Source organism: Stegodyphus dumicola, chromosome 9 (genome assembly GCF_044657685.1).
Source record: "Stegodyphus dumicola isolate Sdum_Otavi_A_Nest chromosome 9, ASM4465768v1".
NCBI lineage: Eukaryota > Metazoa > Arthropoda > Arachnida > Araneae > Eresidae > Stegodyphus > Stegodyphus dumicola.
In genome coordinates this window covers 23,106,771-23,130,256 of record NC_140776.1, presented here as the reverse complement: position 1 = coordinate 23,130,256, position 23,486 = coordinate 23,106,771, and the positions used below count along the sequence as shown (strand labels likewise).

At 34.7% G+C, this 23,486-nt stretch overlaps 1 protein-coding gene across 2 annotated transcripts in view; it reads right to left on the bottom strand.

The window, feature by feature from the left end:
• The window catches only part of LOC118204381 (E3 ubiquitin-protein ligase RNF8-like), a 69,218-nt gene that overhangs the window by 38,320 nt on the left and 7,412 nt on the right, over nucleotides 1-23,486 (bottom strand). For both annotated transcript variants that reach the window (XM_085823278.1, XM_085823277.1), the window contains exon 2: nucleotides 9,798-9,911. In XM_085823278.1, coding sequence (XP_085679404.1) covers nucleotides 9,798-9,911 — 114 coding nt within the window. The remainder of the gene's footprint in view (nucleotides 1-9,797; nucleotides 9,912-23,486) is intronic.

The window sequence follows — 23,486 nt, the reverse complement described above, 5'->3', positions numbered from 1 at the left end:
GCAAAAAATTGAATTTTAGAAGAAACAAAGAAACACAGAAAATGGAACTAATCAACCACCTCCTTCAAGAGTTAGAGTTACAACTGTTAAACTACAGTTGTTCAAAATTTTCTTCAGTAAAGAAACTGTAAACAGAGTTTTTGACAAGACAAATGACTTAGTTGTTAGTTACAACTGTTGAATCTAATTACTGACATGATGTTGCAAAACTCGGATACGATGACATATCAAATAAGATACTCACTGTGGCTGACTACATGGACTAGCCATGGTCAAGCGACTTACAATAGCATTTTACAAAGTGTGAAAGAACCAGATACTTTTTTGAGTGTGTGTGTGTTTTTCAATTTTACCAGCGATGATGATATTGATGCTTAATATCAATATTGCTTTATGTCCCACATAATGAAGATGAAGGGTGGGTGAGTCAGAAAAGGCCGAGTCATGGGAACAGCAACTCTGCACCTGTTGTCTACTGCTTCTAGGCCAATGAACCCTCAATGCAATCTAGGCATTATACTTCAAAGGGAAAAGACATCTTCCGAATCTGACGTAAACCAATATTGCAGATGTGCAGTAATTAGCGATGATGAAACATCTGACTTGATGGGAACTGACACTCCCAAAGTCATTCACATTCAAATGACGGGTAAAGGGAACTGAACTTTTAATCGTCTATTCAATTATTGAAATTGGACTTTTTTTAAAAGTGTGTTTAATCCATTAAAATGTCTTACTAGGCAAGAGACTTTTAATTTATTGCATCTGTTTGCAATGACCTTGAACCTCAAATACTACATTTAGATGATTTAAATGAAAGATTTCTGAAACTAACAATGTAATAGAAATTTCTACAGTATACATACTTGCCAACCTACGACACTCAAAAATCAGGAGATTTTTTTTAAGAAATCAGGAGATTTTTCACAATGTTAAAAAGACTTTTTAAATGATAAAAATATAGTTTTTAATAATGAATTAACTTTAAATAGTAACTAATTCCTAAATGCAAGCAACACAAAAATGCCTTACACATAAAAAACATTTTTATTACTTGCATAGTTTAAGAAAAGAAAAAAAAGACACTTTAATCAGTTTTTGTACAAATGTTATAAACAGTGGCAGATTTTGCTTTCTTTAAGAAAGAAACTTCTACAGTATACATACTTGCCAATTTTGTTCACAGCAATTGCCACGTAGGCCTGTTTTCGCTAATAAAAGTTTTTCTAATGTGTCATCACTAATATTAGATCTAAATTTAGTCGTCGTTTTCGCAACAACACTAAGAATCCTCTCAAACGCTGCATTACTATGGGAAACTGTCAAGATGGCCAACACAATTCTAGACAGTTCACTATATTTTAAAATTCCATCAGCACCTTTCAGTTTGCCAATTAAACTCCACTGGGTGTCAATCCTAGCTGATTTTATAACTTCATCCAAGTTTTCTAATTGTAAACTGCTGTTATGCAGCTGTTGGAACTGTTTCAATTTTTCCTTCCTTTTAGAACTCCTTTCAAGATAATAACAAATATGAACAATGTGTTCATCCACATTTATTGGTAAAGAAGCTGCTAAATTTAAGAGGTGACAGGTGCACCTCATAATCTGAAAATCTGAATTTTCCTTTCTTAAGATGCCTGCAACACCAGTCTTCCAAGCCTACCAATACTGGTGCATTATCGGCACCAAGTGCTAAACAATTATCCAGAGGGCCTGCATTTTCTTTTAAAGTTTTAATAAATAGCTGTGCTATATTAAAGCCTGTCAAATGCCCTTCTAAAGAGGGAACATACTGCACTCAATTTCTGAAGACTCTGGATCAAAAAAAGAAACAACAATTCGATACAGTTTTGAATTGGTATTATTGCTCCATCCATAGAGATGGAGTTTGTGTATGCACATGTTTGAAAACATCCGCCCTTCCACTATGCAAAATCGAAAAATCGCAACGACAGGCGGTACACATCGCAAATTTATTACATTTCCTTGAGGAAATAATGGAAGGAATGTCAACTGTGTACGATCTTTGAAATGTACATGAGTATTTCACCTTTCCCGCAGATGTAACAAAAGATGATAATTTCTAAAACTATTTCCCTAAGGCACATGTACTCACACAACTCAGGACAAAATGAACGAAATAACTAAAGAACGTCCAAATAACAACTTGCTTTGTCCTCATTGGCTAATTGTAACGTCGTCAGCTATTTTCCCACGGGCTCCCACGAAGTCTGGGAAAAGGAGACTTCAAATGGGCGCCAGATGACCACCCTGATGACACGAATTCTTGAGGTCGAACGTGACCCCCAACAAAGTGCGGAAAGCATATTGTTTTTACGAAAGGTGAAAACTTTCATACAAGTTCTCACGGGTTGTGGAGTGTCCATTGTGTGTATGCGATAGACTGTCGCCAACTGCCTGTTTCTCGAAATAATTTAGATAGACCTCACAAAAAGACGTTCTGAATTTTCCCACGGAAAATTTCAGTTTCTCAGGCTGTCAAGACAGTATCTGAGAACAAATTATCGCCTGTTAACCAATGGAGAGATGCTCCGAAAAAGACGTTTAGCGAATCACTGCAGCAGACGCACAAGAAACGCCCAGAAAACCTGGACATAAAAACAGTGAGTGAAAATAATTAGAGAGTTTTTTTGAGTCTGAAGTATACGCAGTCGTTGCGTACAGAAGAGAGAGCCTTTCTCTTGTATTTTACGGCTCTTCCCAAGTCGCTAGTAAGCTTTAGAGAGCCCCTTTCTCTCTTGTGTATTTTACGGCTCGTCCCGAGTCGCTACTAAGCTCTGTCAAGAGCGGAAAAAGAAACCCTCAAAGAAGCGTAGCCGGACTTTTTCTCTGCTATCTCTGTTTGAACTCAAGTGATTATCGTTTCCTATTGGAAATGGACTACTTTGCTAAGCAAACTACTTTGTTATGATAAGCAGTTGAACTTACCTTAAAATTCAATTTGTGAAATTTAACACTTACCTTATTTTTAATTACGCTACCAATAAAAATTGCTACAGCTAAAATCGCTACAGCTAGAAGGTATGTGTTAATTGGTGGCAGCGGTGGGATCGTAAAAACCCAATAGACAAACAAAGACGTGATCGTTTTGGAGAACCGTCGCGGTTCTTATCTTCATTCAGAATCAGCCGATTCTAGCAGTGGAAAAGAATTCTTTCGCAGTAAAGATTGGAGAGTTTAACCAGCAGCTGAAAAGGGATCATCGATGAGAAGCGTTCGTGAAGAATCAACTACTACAAAGACTAGTTCCGGAAGTGCCTGGGAAAGAGTGTGAAGTAAAATTCTCCCTCGGGTGTAAAGACAAGACACAAGAAGTCCAGACAAGAGTGAAGTGTTGTGAATTCGCGTTTGGTGTTTACCACCCTCTGTGCAGTGAAAGTGCTTTTGGTGTTTAGTGAAAGAAGAATCGCCCAGTCGACTATTGTTCAATTGGTTTCCTTCTTCGGTCATTGAATCGCGTGTGCAAATAGAAAAGAAAGGAAAGAAGAGCTGTTATTTTTTTGTCTGCAATGGGTAAGTTGATATGGCATTATCTTTTTAAAGAGGCATTTTAATGGAGTTTGTCTTTTGTGTATCGAAATTATATGTTTAAATGGTTACTCGTAAATGTTTTGTTTTTGATGAGTAGAGAATTTTATAATAGTATTTTCAACCTTTAGAAAGCATGCATCAGTTGTAAATTGAGTCAATAAGTATTGCTCTTTGTGACTAATATTCTTTTGCCAATAAGTATTTAGCAATTTTTTATATACTGCATTAAGTATGGTTATGTGTTAAGCTGCAACAGATTATTTAAGAAATGCTTAATTTACTTTAATTTTTTTTTTTCCTATGTTGCTAATGGTACGTATTTTATGTCATACATACCATAAATTGCATTGCTATGTTGTTTTACTGTAGTATTTCTGGATAGTGTGAAACTTTCAGAGTAGACAAACTGGTACCTTTAGTTTTATTTTATTGTATCATTTTAAAATTTTGTCACTGGCAAAATGTCATATCTTGGCAAGGGTAGAAAGCAAGACCTCATAAATCTGTCTGTAGAATTAGGTCTAGAAGTTCCCCCAAATGCAAAAATACAAGATCTTAAAAACCTCATTGTACAGAGCCCTCAGTATGACGAAAAATTCGTCGAGGCAACACTAGAGTCGATTATCGAAGCGCGAATCGAACAACATAGACGCGAAGAAGCCGAAGAGCGTAAACTTGAAAGGGAAAAGGAGAGAGAATTTGAATTAAAACGTCTAAGGTTGACAAACGCCAATAATGGCAGAGAAAATTCTCAAAATAATATTCCGAGATCTATGAGAGATTTGCAAAATTTAATGCAGAGATATAATCCCGAATCATCGGATATTTCGCTTTACTTAGCGATGTTTGAGCGTCAGGCTCGCAAAGCGAAGGTAGAGGAAGGAGACTGGGTGTCACATTTGATGGCTCTATTGCCAATGGACATTGTTTCTATTATTCTACGAGAGCCGGAACAGGAGCTAGATAATTACTCCTACGTAAAGAAAATTCTTTTGCAGCGGTTTAAGTTGAACCCAGAGGCGTTCCGCGTCAAATTTGCTCAACACCAGCGTCGTGCGGGTAGTTTACATAAAGACTTTGCTTTTGAGTTAAAAAACTATCTAGATGAATGGTTAAACGGAGTAGACGTACGAGATTTCGATGCGCTAAAAGACTTAATGTTGATGGATCAAATTAAACGTCGAGTAAACAGCGAAATTTGCGAACACTTCGTGGATGAGTGGCCGAGTATAATATCTTCTGCCGAACTAGTGAAGAAATTAGATGAATATGAAGCAGTACGAAAGTCCGTAAAAAAACCAACAGGTTTTACTAAAAATACCGAACAGGATTCAAATATTAACGAAAGGAAAAAAGGAGAATTTTCAGATCGAGTACGTCGCCATCATAATGTTTCGAAAGAAAAAACTGCGGAGAAATGGAAGTCAAGTGTTTTCGAACAACGGAGAATACCGAGATGTTATGAATGTAATTCAGATAGTCATCTCCGACCTCAGTGTCCTCGGTTAAAAAGACAAGAGGCCGCTGAAGTTGTAAACAAACTAGGCACTTCAGAATCTCCAGATACATGGCTAGCTCCCTATATGAGTATAGCGAGAGTAAATAATCGAGAAATGCCTGTACTCCGGGATACTGGCTCCACTATCGATCTGATCGGATGGGACCAAGTAACACATCAGATGCTTCTAGGAGAGACAGTGTGGGTTAAACAGCCGCTAGATTTACATCCCTGGTGTTTACCCTTGGCTCGAATTGAATTAGAGGGAAAGGACTTTGGGAAAGTCATTACTAAAGCCGCAGTGATTAGCTCCGACCTGAATCAAGAATATTATCTGCTGGGAAATCGAACAGCCCGATTGATAAAACAGAATAAAATGCAGCCCCATAAAATCAATGCTGTTATGACTCGCAGTCAAACGAAAGCTTGCAGCAGGAAAGAAAATTCCCCTAGCCAAGGTCCAGAGAACAACGAAGTTGAGAGCCCCGCGGGGCGAATGAATGACGAGGAGGAGGGTGAAATTTTCCCCGTCCAGTCAGCTAACGTCCGAGGCAAAGAAAGGGTGAAGTGTCCTCACCGTTCGGAGAACAGGTCAAGAAATGGACAAATCAAGATAACAAAAGAGGTCATTAACCCACGAAGTGCATGGACTTCTTTAGATTTACGAAGAAAGCGAAACATTTCTAAGAAAAAAACGCTGGTCCATCAGGACAAATTTTTGTCTGGAATCCCGGAAGAAAGAACTCGGAAAGAAAGAAGTGCAGGAAGACCCCCGGAGCGTTTCCATTCACGATGTGCTGTTCGGAAATCTGAAACTGAACATCGAAATCGAACAGATCACTGGCAAAGTAGTTTTCAAGATAGAAACACAAAATATTTAGCCGTAAGTGGGAAACCCACAGACATAATGAAAGCTCATAGGTGCGAAAACGCATCAAATAAATTGAGATTTTATCTGAATTAGGTACCAATAGGAGCCGACAACTTGTTTGGAGTACAATAATTTTTTGTTTGTTTTGTTTATTGTAGTACTTTGTATTTGAATATTGAGTGTTGATCCTTTTAGAATTACTTAGGATTTATTGTGTTCCTTAGTTTTATAGTACAGTTGCAGCCTTGCAACTTTGAGGTAGTTTACCGCCCAGGCAAATTGAATAAAAATGCTGATGGGCTGAGTCGTTTCGAATCGGGCGAAACATAGAGTGTAAAGAGGTGATCATGCCAGTTTCTTATCTGAATAAGTATTTTGTATACAGTAAAAGTGTAATATAAGAATATATCATCAGTTATTTTGTCCCTTTGTTAAGAATATTTGTGATGTGTATGTGTATATATATATATATATATGTGTGTGTGTGATTCTGATTTTAAATATTCCATTAATTCTCGCCTCTAAAGTTAATGCCTTATTGACTTATATGTGAACTTTTCAATAGTGACATTACTAGTACTGTTATTAATCAATGTAGCTGTGTTCCTGTAAAGGTGTGTTTGAAAGTGTTATCGAGAGAACAGTTTATTTCGTGTCATTTTTTAAGTTAGTGAAATGATGAGGAGAACTTTCCTCTTCGTTTCAACTCGAGAAAAGTTCTTCCGAAGGGGGAAGGAATCTATAGCTGTAACATCGTCAGCTATTTTCCCACGGGCTCCCACGAAGTCTGGGAAAAGGAGACTTCAAATGGGCGCCAGATGACCACCCTGATGACACGAATTCTTGAGGTCGAACGTGACCCCCAACAAAGTGCGGAAAGCATATTGTTTTTACGAAAGGTGAAAACTTTCATACAAGTTCTCACGGGTTGTGGAGTGTCCATTGTGTGTATGCGGTAGACTGTCGCCAACTGCCTGTTTCTCGAAATAATTTAGATAGACCTCCCAAAAAGACGTTCTGAATTTTCCCACGGAAAATTTCAGTTTCTCAGGCTGTCAAGACAGTATCTGAGAACAAATTATCGCCTGTTAACCAATGGAGAGATGCTCCGAAAAAGACGTTTAGCGAATCACTGCAGCAGACGCACAAGAAACGCCCAGAAAACCTGGACATAAAAACAGTGAGTGAAAATAATTAGAGAGTTTTTTTGAGTCTGAAGTATACGCAGTCGTTGCGTACAGAAGAGAGAGCCTTTCTCTTGTATTTTACGGCTCTTCCCAAGTCGCTAGTAAGCTTTAGAGAGCCCCTTTCTCTCTTGTGTATTTTACGGCTCGTCCCGAGTCGCTACTAAGCTCTGTCAAGAGCGGAAAAAGAAACCCTCAAAGAAGCGTAGCCGGACTTTTTCTCTGCTATCTCTGTTTGAACTCAAGTGATTATCGTTTCCTATTGGAAATGGACTACTTTGCTAAGCAAACTACTTTGTTATGATAAGCAGTTGAACTTACCTTAAAATTCAATTTGTGAAATTTAACACTTACCTTATTTTTAATTACGCTACCAATAAAAATTGCTACAGCTAAAATCGCTACACTAATATATTCCAGCTGGCACACAGTGGAGCTCGAAGCCCATTGGAGAACTGGAGAACGACATTTCTGGATACATATAATGCTCTCACTCACAAAGCAGAAGCTATCTGATTCGCAAGGTTTTGTTTTAGATATAATGTAGAGAAAATTCAATTGCTTTCAGACGTCCAAAAACATTTTTTTATATATATATTCATATAACAAAGTATTAATCCAAGTTGCATAAAAATCGTGAGAAATTTTAAGAATAAGAAAAAGTCGGGAGAAATATATTGTAAATCGGGTTGGCGGGAGAGCGGTCGAAAATCGGGAGAGTTGGCACCTCTGAGTATATAAAGCAGTTTTATTTTGTAACTTTTCTTTGCTTTTTGGACAAAAGATCAACACATTTAAAGGCATTTTCAAATGGCCTTAACAATATTTGAGGTTTGCAATATTATGCTCACCATGAAAAGCAACTCAAAACAATCGCAGATCACATTTCACTGCTACGTTCAGTTTACTGAAGTGATGAACTATTTCATTTGAGATGGCATATGGCATTTTAAGCAGACCTTCAACATACATGGTAATAAGCCACAATCGTTAAACCATATTTGTTTAACAATTGTGGCTTATTAAAATTTAGCAACAGCAGGTGACTGTAAATGACAAACTTTATCATTTCACAACAGATTTGTATTCAATTTATGGCAGTAAAGGATAAAATAGAATATTACCTACATACATTTCAGATGTTAATGATATAGCTAATTTTTCAGTTTTGTGACATTCGTAAACTACATTGGTTATCTGACAGTTTCTTCTCCCGAATTATAATAAATCTCCAAAGTATTGCCTACATTATTCTCTGAAAAAATATCTGCATGTAAGTACACAAATACAAGTTAAAAAGTACATACTTAAAGAGTTATATGTATTTTGTTTCCATTACAGCTGTTTCTTCATTCAGAAGCTGCAGCTCTTTATTCGCAAAATATATTAATCAGAACTTAAGCTGTCAAATGATAGTTATAAAAATATATTTTTAACTAATATTTAATTAAAAATATATAAAGAATTTATGTAGCATTATTTAATATGCAAATTAAATATTATCACTGAAAATGAGATTAAACATTCACCTAACCTGCTGTTCAACTGATTATTATATAGCTTACTTGTATATTAAAATATCAATAAATTAATCACAATTTGCCAAAATATGAAATCTACTTTGGAAGCAAAAGGAGTGACCAAAATGTGAAGATGGTGAAATCTATGGGTTTTTTAATCTTACTATGTGATTTAGGACATATGAAATGTCTTAGAGGATTACATTGCGTCATGCTGTCAGTTGAAAATAAATGTGATATAGTTCATTTGCATATTACTATAAGCTGCAAACTACAACACAGAAACATTAATAGTGTTGCATACGTATGGGTTCGAACCAGATTAAATGCACACAGATCTGATGATAGGTTGATAAAATTTATTTTATCAAAAGAAATACTTCACAGTCCTGGAACTTTTCACAGAAATAATCATACAGATGTTCCCGGTATCACATAGGACAAACAGTAGGTACACTTCAAACTACTAAGAACATTAAATACAATCCAAGTAAAGTGCATCTAAAAGCTTTTAATACTCCGAAGTTGATCTGAACTAACAGCTCACAACAACAACTGAAGGCAGATGCTCTCTCCAGCGTTATACAGTTTTCACCTGCACCAAGAAATTTCTAGATATCCCAGATTATAAAAAAATTTAGGGCAACACTTAACACTCTATCAGGACTTCTAAAGCTATGCTAATTTTAAATATTTTGTGATTTCACTGTTGAATCTTATATGGCATAAGTACAAAGAATGTGATATTTAATAAATAATGTTTAGTACATAAAAAGATTATTAATAAAAGACGAAAAAGTTCTGTAAGCCCTTTTAGCAAGAAAATAGAACATTGATATGATGAACTCAGAAAACTGAAAAAAGTATGCCAACACTTTCAACTATACCAGGAACTGGTTTACTACGCAAGTTTTATAAACTTTGTCACTTTGTTGTTGAACTGAATGTGGTATAAGTGCGAAGAAAGTAATGATTAGTAAAACTTCTAAGACAAAAAAAAAAAAAAAAGTATTAGCAGGAGTTAGTCCAAGAACTATTTATATAGCAGTAAAAAAAAAAAAAAAGCTTTCGGTTATTCTTATGTACATAAGATGATGAATATTATGAAAATTCTCATTAAATATTAATAAATGGTGCATATTTTTATATGCAGATTTAAGTCATCATACCTCTTTATCTATAATCCACCAGCCTCTTGAGTCATGCTTCAGAATACAATGGATTCGTGATATATTATTATCAGGAATACGGATATCACACTTCGGATTTCTTCCAATTATCATCTACACAAAAACAATATATAATAAATATTATACTAAATCATTTGGTTATTATAAAACGGGACTGAAATGAATAAAAATTATTTATACAGAACAAAACATAAATAAATTAACAGCAATTATAATTAAAAAACTTAGCATTATTACACATAATTCCAAGAATAACAATATCATCCTAATACTAAGGTACAAAGTCCATAATTCAGACACGCCAGGACTTCGGGGATTCCAAATTAGGAGTTTTTCGGGATTATAGATCATCAATTTAAATCTGGTAAGATGGCATGCAGAAATTATACAATTAAAAATATGAAACCATAATTTATGAAATAAAGAGTAATTATGATCTAAAGGGTACCAAAATTTTCAAAAAAAAAAAACTTAATATTTATTTGTTTATTTTATTAGACATTTCTTTCAATGTAAGTTGTTTAAGTTGCTTTGTTTTTTGTGCTAAGACTTTCTCTTTAATTCTATAAACAGACATAATTTCTTGTTTAGTTACACAGTTCCACTGTTCAAGTCCTGTAATTGCTGTGTCGAGAATACCGACTAACTTGCCAATTGAAAATTTTTCGTTTTCAGTAACCTCTCTGTCACTTTCTTCACTATCGGAAGCAGTATTTTCTGGGTCTAGAACCATACTACAGATTTCGCAGTCTGTTGATTGATGATTGGGGCATTGTTGTCGCAATGAAAAACTTCTGTTAAATCATCTTCATTCATTACCGCTTCTCCACATTTCTTTAGAAAATCCAATAACTGGAAAATTTCACCTTTAGTTTGCGATGTTCAAAAACCTTCAAATTCGTGGCTATCATCTTCATCGTCCTCACATTGAAATATGGCAGCTGGCCATAAATTATGCCAAGCATTTTATAAACGTATCTAGAGACACATCCTGCCACGATCTTGCGATGCTCCACACAGCAGATTTTATGTTAAAAAATTTCAAAAAGTCTTGAATAGTCTTGCCACTGTTCAAGAAATTTAACATATATTTTTTAAATGCTACTTTATATTTGCATTTCAGCGCGTGCACTTTTCCCATATCCATAGTCAAAATGATAGACGTACAATATGGAGGGAAGAATAATACAGACACATTATCTTTCGCTAAAACTTTAAATGAAGTATGTGCCAAACAGTTGTCAACAATCAGGACTATTTTTGAGTCATCAAGTAAATCAACTGAATTCAAATGTCGCCGAGCCTCGGGTATAAAATTATTTTCAAACCAATCATTCATCAATGCCTGTGTCATCCATGCTCTTTTATTTCCGCGATATATAACAGGGAAAATCGTTACTCCTTTAAATGCTCGAGGTCGTGCATGTTTTCCGATTACAAAAACTTTGCACTTGTGCGTTCCTGCAGCATTTGCACCTGCTAAAATTTTTAGTCTCGCTTTGGAATCTCTGACAACAGTTGAAGCCTTTTCTGTAGAGGTTGCCAAGGTATTTCGCCATACATATTGGCAGAAAAAGACCAGTTTCATCAGCGTTGTAAATTTGTTCTGGAGATAATTGTTCACTAGTAATGAGTTCAATGAATTCATCTGCAAATTGCTCAACAGCTTCAGTATCAGCTGAAGCTTTTTCATCTGAAATTTTTAATTGTCTTATACAATGTCGATTTCTAAATTTGGTTAACCAACATGTCGAATATGTGCACTCAGTGTTTAAGTTCATTTTTCATGAAATATTTTGGCTTGAGCCATTAGCGTTGGACCCGTCAATGACATGCCCTTGCTGCGATGCTGTCTGACACATTCAATCATCACTTTGACCATAACAAACCCTTTTTCTGTTATTCATTGCAAACAAGGTGTCGGAATCCATAAAAAATTCCTTTTTCTTCTTGCTTATGTCATATACAGTTGACTTTCCAATGTCATACTCCACGCATAATTTTGAGATGGATATGCCTTTATCCATTTTTTGCAGCAATTCCACTTTTTGTTTGATGGACATCGAAACATGCTTTCGCTTTGTAGATCCTGTTACAGCTGCAGAATTAGAAACTATTTTTGACATGATCGAAAGTTCAAGCTTAATTTTTATAAAATTGCTATAACAGTCTGCAAAAAATAATAAGCCGGATCCCAATTACAAGATTAAGGAACAGCGCAATCTGCAACATTAACTGAAATTTGCATGCTATACATTAAATGCACATGCCATCCGTTATACATTAAGCGTGCATGCGTAAAGCATACAAAAAAAAAGTTTGTGGCTTTGAGGTCTGGATTATAGATCATTCCTGATAATGGACGTCCGGATTACGGACTTTGTACTGTACTAGTAAAAATTGCAAAATAGCTTTAATTATGCCAAATTAGCTACTTTAGGATAATATTGCTTAAAAAAATGCAACAAACTCCTAGTTAGATGGCAGAAGAACAATTACTCCATACTTACATAAAACAAGATGCAGAATTTTTTTTTTTTTTTTATATATATATAATGTCAAATTCTGATGATTACAGAAATTATGAATTGATACAATTAAAAATTGCTACATCAATTACAAGCAATATAAATTACTTCAATAGGGTACTTTCTTGTTAAATTGGCCACTGTGCTCAGATAGCAAAGTTGCCAAACTTAAACCAATTTGTAATGTGCAAATTTCAGATTTCACTAAATGTTAGTACAGTATAAAGTCTTTAATCTGGACGTCCAAAACCGGAATGATCTATAATCAGGACCTCAAAGCTACAAACTTTCTGTGCATGTGTAAACGCACAATGCGTTTATGCATGTGCATAATACCTTTACGCATGCACATAATACATTTATGCATGCACATTTAACGTATGGCAGACGGTATAAGCTAGGCTAAAATTATCTAATTATCTATTTCAGTTAATGTTGCAGATTGCGTTGTTCCTTAATCTTCTGGGAACTACTCTGATATGCACCCACAAGGCGCCAAATTTCTCGCCAAATATTTTTGGCTAGAAACTCCACGCTGCCATATTGCTATCTAAATTTTTTGTCTACATTTCGAACTTTAAGCCTAAAATGTCTCCAAAAACAGGGTTTTCGCTAATGCAAAAACCATGTTTTAAACACACAATTTAAGCTAAAAATCAAAAAAAAAAAAAAAAAAAAAAAAAAATTTAGATACCTAAAACCGTGAAGTTTCTAACCAAAATTATTTCACAAGAGTCCATGTACACAGCGATATGTTTTAACCTAAAAAAACATCTACGAATGACACCCTCTAGGCAACGAACGAATTTACAAACTACGCACACCTCGCTTTAATAAATTAACATAGCAACAATAAATTTCAAAGAATACCATGTACACAGCGTTCTGTTTCAACTTTAAAAAACATCTACGAATTGCACAATTTAGACAATACGCACTAATCAACAAAATAACTAAACTAAATTTCAAACAATTCAAAAAAACAACAATAACGACAGAAATTCATACTGAAAAAACAATGAACATAACATTCTACAAAATAAGAACAAGAATAAAATAAAATGCTGTAACGTCAGTACACCCGTATCGGGTGAAAGAAAGACAGGTTGTCTTTTCAATTATTTATTTGATAAACTAAAATAGATTTCTTGATTAAAACATAAAAATAAACTGATCATTACAGCCCTAAATCATACAATATCCGCTAACGCAGATTGGACGCAAAAAGCGTCCTTTTTACTGTAGTTACAGCATTAAAAAACTATTGTTCTACAGAACACTACACTGGCGTTCTACACTGGCGTGGTTTAGAATGTAAAAGATGCGTCCTGTCACCTCAAAATCACATGAAGAACTCACACAAAGATTTCACTCATTTTGTTATCTGCGAAGAGAAACATAATTAGTTCCTTGTGTCCGGAACTCCCAGGAGGTTTTATCTGCAGTCCTGCTTTTTGCAGGTATGGTCCATTTCGTCCGCGAACAAACAGGAAGTTATAATTCAGCACCTGTGCCCACGGGGGTGCTAGTAGCTGTATCGTCACAACCCCTTTTCTCCCCGGGGGGGCGGGGGTTTTCAGAACTCCAATTCCCGGTAGCTACCACAGCAAGTTTTAAAAGTAAACTAATTTGCAGTTATTAGCATTAATATATTTTACAACAACACTGGGCTAAGTACCAAGGATAATATATAACCAGAACTATATTGAGGCCAGTAAAAAAAAAAATATAAACACACAATACTAAGAAATAACTTAATTATTCATATACAATAACAAATGTATAGTTTCTAACAAAAAAATGGATTTTCTTATCTCGTCGCTTCAGAGAGCTGTAATCACTTTTTCGAACTGATGTTCGTAACTTTTCGTGCTGCACTTCAGAACCTGACGGTCTGTAATATCTCCAAAACACTGCTGATATCCAGACAATGATTGTCCCACAATCTTAAGATGAAATTTTAGAGCCTGACGGTCTGTAATTTCTGCATGGATTTTCTCATCTGAACCGCTGCCACCATTTATTATAGCTGTAGCGTCAGTACACCCGTGACGGGTGAAAGAAAGACAGGTTGTCTTTTAAATTATTTATTTGATAAACTAAAATAGATTTCTTGATTAAAACATAAAAATAAACTGATCATTACAGCCCTAAATCATACAATATCCGTTAACGCAGATTGGACGCAAAAAGCGTCCTTTTTACTGTAGTTACAGCATAAAAAACTATTGTTCTACAGAAACCACTGGCGTGGTTTAGAATGTAAAAGATGCGTCCTGTCACCTCAAAATCACATGAAGAACTCACACAAAGATTTCACTCCTTTTGCATAGATTCCAACCTTCAGCAAACCTTGTCAGTAGTCAACGCGCGAACGACATTTTTACAACTTTGAAAATGTGCGCGTAGCGTATGTTGTAATTAACCATTCATTAATTTTAAATTAATAATTAATTGTAATCAATTTTATTACATTTAAAATCCATATACATATAAAACTGAATAATTAAAAATATACCTTGTAAATTATATGCACATTTAATTAGAAATTTTCTTTTAACTCCTCAAGCATTCACTAATAAAAAGTACTTCAAATCACTACTAATCATAGAAAAAATCAGAAGCTATAAATCATATCTTTATTCTGGATATGATTTCTACAGGGAAATAAAATTTAAATAACCAAGAATGATACATATAAGTATTAAACAAAATACGCATAATTTATGAATGCAAAGATTTATATGTAGCATGCTTAGCAAGCTTAAGTTCTGATTTTGAGAATGTTTTTTTATAACACAGTTCTTCATTTGCCTGCATATTTATTTTTTCAATCAAAACTGCTTCAAGAGTTTTAAGACCTAAATTTGGTCGAAATTCCGTCTGATTTTTTTTAACAATAGAAAAAATTCTTTCGCAAGCTGCATTTGAATGAGGTGTTATTAAGACAGCAAGCATTACAGAAGGCAATACTTTGTATTTAATACACCCATTCATATTTTTTAATTTGGCAATTTCTCCCCATGCTATATCAATATGCAAATCTACAATTTCTTTCAAATCATTTACTTGATACATGGAAAATTCAATTTCTACTTGATTAAGACATTTTTCATCAATAATGGATGGAAAAGTATTCATCAAGTAAAGAACAGATGAAAATGAGACTTCAGTTCTCAAGTTGATGTCAGCAACTTCAGCATGTTTTAGAAATGGATCACTCAGTGGAAATTTATCAATTATATATGAACATGCAGTTACAAAAAAAGCTCGCACAGAATTGAAAAATGATTTCACTTCACTTTCATTCAACTTGGCATTTTTTAAATATAGTCTTGTTTCCGCACCAATCACTAAATTTTCATTTTCTTTTTGTTTACTATACTTCTGAAATGGAATAGACGTTAGAGTAACATTTTCATTTTCTTTAGAGATTACTGATGGTTTTACGAATCTAACAAATAAATTCATTAAAAGTTCAAAAAGTTCTCTTCTCAATTTATGCATATAAGGAGCTTGTTGTTGCAAATTAATATTTACTGTTATAAACAAAGGCAAAGTATTTTTCAAAAATAACAAGTACAATTTGGTGGTCGGTGACTGTAAAATTTTTTTAATGTTTTGCAATCTCTTTCCTTCATTCTCACTGTTATCTGGTTTATCTCCAAAAAAATTTATCATAGCATCCCACTGTTCCAAAATCCTTGTTATAGATTCTAAAAGAGACAACCATCTCGTACTGCAATATTTCAAAATTTTATGAGATTTTGCATTCTGTCCCAAAATTTGTTGAGCAACTTTGAAGCTATGCTTCCGTTTCGAACTTTTCTCCAAGTAAAAATATATATCTATTATCAACATTTCAATTTCTGAGCCAATTAATTTTTCAGTAGCTTTTTTTTCAGCTATATGCAAGAGGTGGCACGGACAACCTCGGGTGATTATACTTGGTTGATGCATTTTGATAAATGATGCTACACCTTTAAACTTTCCAATCATATTACTAGCATTATCTGAAGAAAATGATAAGCAATTTTTCCATTCTAAACCTTTGTTTTTAAAGTTTTCATTTATACAATTAAAAATACCTTCTCCTGTATTATTCGTGCATTCTAAAATAGAAATCAATGAAGTAATTATCACTCCCTTTTCTTTACTGTAGTATGTTATAACCAATGGGTACAGTTTGTTATCATTACTTCCATCAGTACTTAGAGAAAATGATGTACTGCACACTGATTTTATAATATCAGCAACAGTATTTTCTGCAAGCGTTTTCACAATAGCAGCAGTTTTGGTATGACCGCAGCTAAATTTTTTTGATATGGCAGAATCCGGAAACATTGCTTTGAAAAGCTCTTTGGAATGATCCGAAACAGAAAGCGGTAGATTATGTTCAATTAAAAAACGAACAAAATAGCATTCGGCTTTTATAGGATCTGTTTCATCATCTTTTATTAAGAAATTTGTTATTTCTTTAGATTTTACGGTGCCAAATTCTATATGCTTTTGAGAAAACACGTGCCGTTTACAGTCATCTTTTCCGCCATGAGCAACTGAGAAGTCTTTGTTGCATACACTGCAGTGCGCGTGATTCACAGAAATTTCAGACGCTTTAATGCATGGAAATTCTGAAGAATATGAATCTTTAAACTTCTGCTTTGATAATTTTGGCTTCTTCGTTCGAGGCAGCATTATGATTAAAAATCTTTCACCTGATTCACAGTTCACAAGACACACGCTAAGCTCTCGCCGTAAACTACACAATGCAGCCGAATGCAGCCTAAACACGCATCAGCGAGGAACCTGGGAGACAGACATTTGGGTGGAACTATTGATAAGTCGTTAACGGTTGGAGTTACTGATCTACGATTGGCTAATTCTTCAAAACTAGGAACGCACTCAACACGTGATATATGATAACACGAGTATTCAGCCAATCATCGGATGAATTAGTTGGTTCCGTTTTGCGTACTGGTTCTCCTGCTCTTGTTTCTGTAAAATCCGTAGTTTTTTCCATACTTTTCGTAGCTCGTAGTTTTTCATGAATTTCCGTAGAAACTACGGAGAATCCGTAGTAGTTGGAGTCTATGCTTTTGTTATCTGCGAAGAGAAACATAATTAGTTCCTTGTGTCCGGAACTCCCAGGGGGTTTTATCTGCAGTCCTGCTTTTTGCAGGTATGGTCCATTTCGTCCGCGAACAAACAGGAAGTTATAATTCAGCACCTGTGCCCGCGGGGGTGCTAGTAGCTGTATCATCACAATGCACTTACCATTAATGCTTTTTCGAACAACAGAAATACCAATTTCATACCGCCTTTAACATACTGCCACGTAATCACTATCGTATTTATATGACAGCCAGACACACTATCCAGAAAATTCATACTTTGGTTCACAAATAAATAAAATAACAAATAATCACAAATCCCTACTTCTATCACGCACAGCCACTAAAAATAATCTCCCATACCTTCTTTCTACACCTCCAAATACCCATTGCCCCTCAACAGGATGGCCATGACGATATTTCCTTATGCTGAACTTCAATTCAACAACTTTCACCATTAAATCTTTCCGCTATAGCTTCTCAGACACAAAGCATGACGGGAACCAACGAACTCCAGCGAAAGATTTTTCAACGTCAACAGGATTGCCATACAACACGCAATCGCGCCAAAAACCAGCGCAGAACACATATCGCCCCGTTTGGTGAAATTAGGGCGTATATCAGAGTTGTGTACCATCTTCTGATTGGATCCGGCTTATTATTTTTTGCAGACTGTTACAGGGTTCGTACACATTTCCTTGCATGAAAATTAAGGACTTTTAAGGACCATCAAAGAAAAAATTAAGGACCTATCAGCAAACAAAAAAAAATGAATCAAAGAAAAAATGAAGGACCTATCAGCAAACAAACAAACAAAAAAAAAAGTATAGAATAAAGCAATTATCTATACAACCGACTCCATGCTTGTAATTTCACTTTAAGAAACTAACAGAAGTGTGTATTATGCACTATTATTAAATTCAATTTAATACTTACCATAAAACAATTTTGAAAATTAAACTAACTCCCTACTAGTTATGAAGTAGATAACATTAAATTAGAAACATAATTTCTTGAAAAACATGTATAAGTGTATTTTACACTAATAACTGTCACTATTTTAGAGATTTACATGATTATTATTTAACTTATTTGATATTTATTGAAACACAGTCAACTACTATTATAATCACAAAGTAAGAATATTTTGCAGATTAAAATAACTGATTTTCCTTGGTTTTTTTGAAAGATACTAGAATAATAAACTGTACAATAAAAGATACAAAACATTTCTGCTTTTTTTTTTTAATCTTTTCAGCTATTTTAACATCTAATTTATTTATGTCTATTTCCTTTTCTTTAACTATTCTTCTAAGTTCATTTGCTTTGATAAACAAATCAATGTTCCTGCTGGTCTCAGCTTCATCTGCTAAAGCATCTACTTCTTCATTAATACCTTTAATGTCCCTTTGAAGAAATTTTTTCTTCTGCTTCATATAATCAATTTCTTCCTCAATAATATTTCTTTTCCTCTTTGAATTTTCAAATTTAGTTAAAGATTTTTGTTCTTCTAAATACTGCATATATTTAGACCTTGCAGAAGCTGCTGCTGATCTCATTTCTTTATTAATTTCGATATTAAGAACACCTCCAGAAAATTTTATGTAATCAAATACTGTGCGTTGAAAAGTGTATGATGAGTCACTTAAATTTTCAATTTCAATTGCTTTATTTACAAAGAAGCCCCTTACCACAGAGGTTTGTCCATGTGACCAGATAAGAAAAAAAGTCCGAGATCCGGACATCCAATGTCTGAAATGATCTAAAATCCGGACCTCAAAGTCACCACCAACCAATTTTTTAGGGCTTTTTTTGGAGGGAAGGGGTATGCTTTACGCATGCACATTAGATTTTTTTTCCTCATCATAAAAAAACATGTCGGAAGTCCGGATTCTTAATCTCAGTTTGGCGCTAAATAAAATATCTCATTATTGAAGAAATAATTATTCTAGCATAAATTTGTGTGATTAGTAACTTGACTCCATAGCTGCGTATCTGCTTGGCATAATCTCAAACCGAAACATTTGTTAATTTTACACCAACTAATATTTTATATCCTTAATGCCGAAATCGCGAATCATTATTTATTGTATTTTGCTTTCATCACTGCATGTTTATCAATGGAAGACAACTTGAGTGATGACTCATGCAGCGACGCCAAATAACAGAGTATTATTCGATTACAGATTTAAGTTTAATGCGCTAAAATGTTGACAAGGGGGAGATTTAACAGAAATTTCTTTCTTATGCTAAAAATAGATTTTGTTAATGATACTCTTAGGACAAACGATTATATTTAGTGCTATTTGAATTAAGAATAACTGATTTGTTATTCACATAAAGCCAGAACCAGCGCCAGAACTCGCATGGCCGCACCAGGCGGCAGAACTTAGGGAAGTTAAACATAAGTTTTTCATTGCGATGACAATGCCCCAATCATCAATCAACGGAGGGCGGAATCTGTAGTATAGTTCTAAATCCAGAAAATACAGCTACCGATAGTGAAGAAAGTAACAGAGAGGTTACTGAACGAGAAAAATTTTGATTGACAAGTTATTCGGAATTCTCGACACAGCAATTACAGGACTTGAACAATGGAACTTAATAACTGAACAAGAAATTATATGTCTATAGTATTAATCTAAACTATTAGCAGAGAAAACAAATCAAACAACTCACATTGAAAGAAATGTTTAATAAAGTAAACATAAATATTAAGCTCTTTTCTTTTGTAAATTTTGATACCCTTTAAATCATAAATGCTTCATTATACAAAATTTTATATATAATACGGAATGTATATTTTCAGTTAAACTTCTACCCAATAACTTTAGTAATTCATGAAAGTTAATTTTGCGTCTAGTTTATTCAGGAAAATTAGTTTCAATTAGTTGTTTTCAGCTTTAAAAATATTAAAAATTTTTTAATTAGTTGTTTTCAACTAATAATTGTATCGGCATTAGCAAAAATAATGCATTACTATCAACAGCATAGGATTAAACCAAATACTTAATTGTCTATTGAAGCTTCAAAATGTACTTCCGAACTTCACTTTTTCTCGGCTGGCATTACCGAATTTGCCCTTGGTGACCTAAAATCGAAATGGAGCCAACCCATTTCCCGCAAAATCGATAACAGACCCTCTGCAGAAATAAACTCATAATCCCAATATCCCATACATATAGTATGTGCAAAAGAGAATAAACTCCATAGAAGGTGATAAAAAAATAATTTATGGCTTAATTGAAACAAACACAGAAATTAAGCTAAGCAAAACCGTGTAAAAACAAATTGAAATGATAAAACGAAACTTAATTTTCATGTGAATTTTCAGCGCTGACTCTCCCATTCTAGAAATTTCAATTTGTTTCAGACAAAGCCCACATTTAAGGATTGCCATCCATCAATATCCAGTCTTTGTAGTCAGCTTGATGAAGCCACAGTTTATTGAAAATGCACTTTCCAGGCATCTCGTTCCTATTGGCGTCGGAAGGGTTGTGGCCTTCCAGCTTGGGATTGCTCTAATTTTGGCAAATATTTTCAGAATCCCTTTTTTTTTTCTCGAGCACCTTCATTATCACTTTCGCCTCTTAAAGAACTTCTGGCTTCACACTTTCGTCACAATCTGCCTAAATTTATGGATAACACCTGTTTCGAAAGATTGGGTGAATAACCAATCAGACACCGATACTTTCGTTCGGGTAGCTAATTTTTTTTTTTTTTTTTTTTTTTTTTTTTTTTTAATCGTTTGCAACGCAAATCCGCCAACAGATTGGTTAAGAGCCGTGTAATTTTAATTCCATACTCATGAGAAATCGCAATTCAAACTTAGAATGGCAATCATTAGAAATGATAAGAAATGTCAAATGAGCAAAATTAAGGACCGTTTATTCATTTTGGCCAAAATTAAGGACTTTTAAGGACCAAAAATCATTTTGAAAAAATTAAGGACTTTTAAGGACCGTACGAACCCTGTGTTAGAGCATTTTTATAAAAAGTAAGCTTGAACTTTCGATTATGTCATAAGCGAAAGCATGTTTCGATGTACCGCTTCCGATAGTGAAGAAAGTGACAGAGAGGTTGTTGAAAACAAAAAAATTTCGATTGACAAGTTAGTCGGTATTCTCGACACAGCAATCACAGGACTTGAACAGTGGAACTTTGTGAGTGAGTGAGTGAGTGAGTGAGTGATTATGGCGCAAAACCAGAGATGATTATGACGCGCCAAACAAAAGATAAGATGATTACAATTGATGACATTAAAATTCAATAAATAAAAACAAGTAGATAAATGTACCAAATCCAGAGGATGAAGTCATATAAACACAGGTTAAAAGCACATATTAAAATTCAAGAGACAGTCTTCAAAACAAATTACATTTGGTAATAAAAGCCAATATCTTTTAAATAATAAAATAAATTAGAATTGACCTCTCTTCCGATTAAACGGTCGAGAGGTAAGTCACAGCTATTAAAATATTTCTGGCGAAGACTATTAAAACATGGACACTCAATTAAAATATGACGAACAGATAAACAAACATTACAGTTAAAACAAACAGGCTCGTTTTCAGCTTTTAAAAGGTAGTTATGTGTCACTCTAGTGTGACCAATTCTGAGGCGAGTCAAAAGAACTTCCTCCTTACGATTTTTGGTTAATTCCCAGTGCTCAATTCTAGGTTTTACATGTCTTAATTTATTTTGAAGCTGAACATCCCAAAGTTGTTGCCATTTTTTTCGGATCTTTTGTTTCACAACACAACAAATGTCTGCAAAAGGGATGAGACGACTGGACAGTTCAACAGCACATTTTGCTGTGATATCTGCCAGCTCATTCCCTTTTATTCCCACATGCCCGGGAACCCAGCAGTACAGGATATCATACCCACGATTCATTAAGTTTATATGTATTTTGAGAATATCCACTATTACTGGATTTTGAGTATTAGGAAAAGCTTCTATTGATTTAAGAGCACTATACGAATCTGTATAAATTATAAACTTTTTGTAGCAGAGTCTTGAGATGTATAAAAGACTATAATATATCGCAGTTAATTCGGATGTTAAGACAGAGAAAGCATTGTGCAAGCGTCTGCCCTCCATGTGGTCTTTAATTACATATGCCATCCCCACATGATCTTTTGACTTGGACCCATCTGTATAAACTGGAAGATAACTGCTATATTTGTTCCTGTGCTCAGCGAAGAGTTGTCTGTATATAATCTCGTTAGTGCTTGCCTTCACATGATACTTAAAAACATCAAGAAGCTGAATCCGTGCATTTTCCCAAGGTGGGATTTCAAAATTCTGTACTGCTTGGGGGTGCATATCAGAGAGGGAAAGTTCCTCAATGACAGGGCGAACTCTTAAAAGAAATGTAGGAACACAAGATGGACGTGTTTCAAATAACGCGTTACTCACATCATCAAGTAAGCACAGCTTATTGGGATGTTCAGGTTGGGATAGTATATTAAAATATTGCAAAAGGGACAATTGTTCACGCCTCAGATAAAGTGATGGTTCATTACAGTCAACATACAGGCTCTGGACAGGAGAAGTCCTGAAGGCTCCTGAACATATCCTCAAACCTTGATGGTGAACAGGATCCAGTTTTAACAAAACAGATGACCGAGCGGATCCAGTTTTAATTTAAACAGGATCCAGTTTTAACAAAACAGATGACCGAGCGGATCCATAAACAACTGAGCCATATTCCAGTCTAGAGCGGATAAGCGCTCTGTAAATGCGAAGCATGGAGCAACGCTCTGCACCCCAGGAGGTGTTCGCCAACACTTTTAACATATTTAGTGTTTTGAGACACTTCTTTCTCAGGTTTAAAACATGAGAAAGGAAAGTCAATTTCTGGTCGAACGTTACTCCTAAAAATTTTACTTCGGGCGCAACTGGAATAATTGTACCATTTAGATATAACTCAGGTTCAGGATGGAGACCTCGCTTCCTACAAAAGTGCACGCACACAGTTTTCTGTTTCGAAAAAGTAAATCCCTGTTTGTCTGACCATTCTTGGA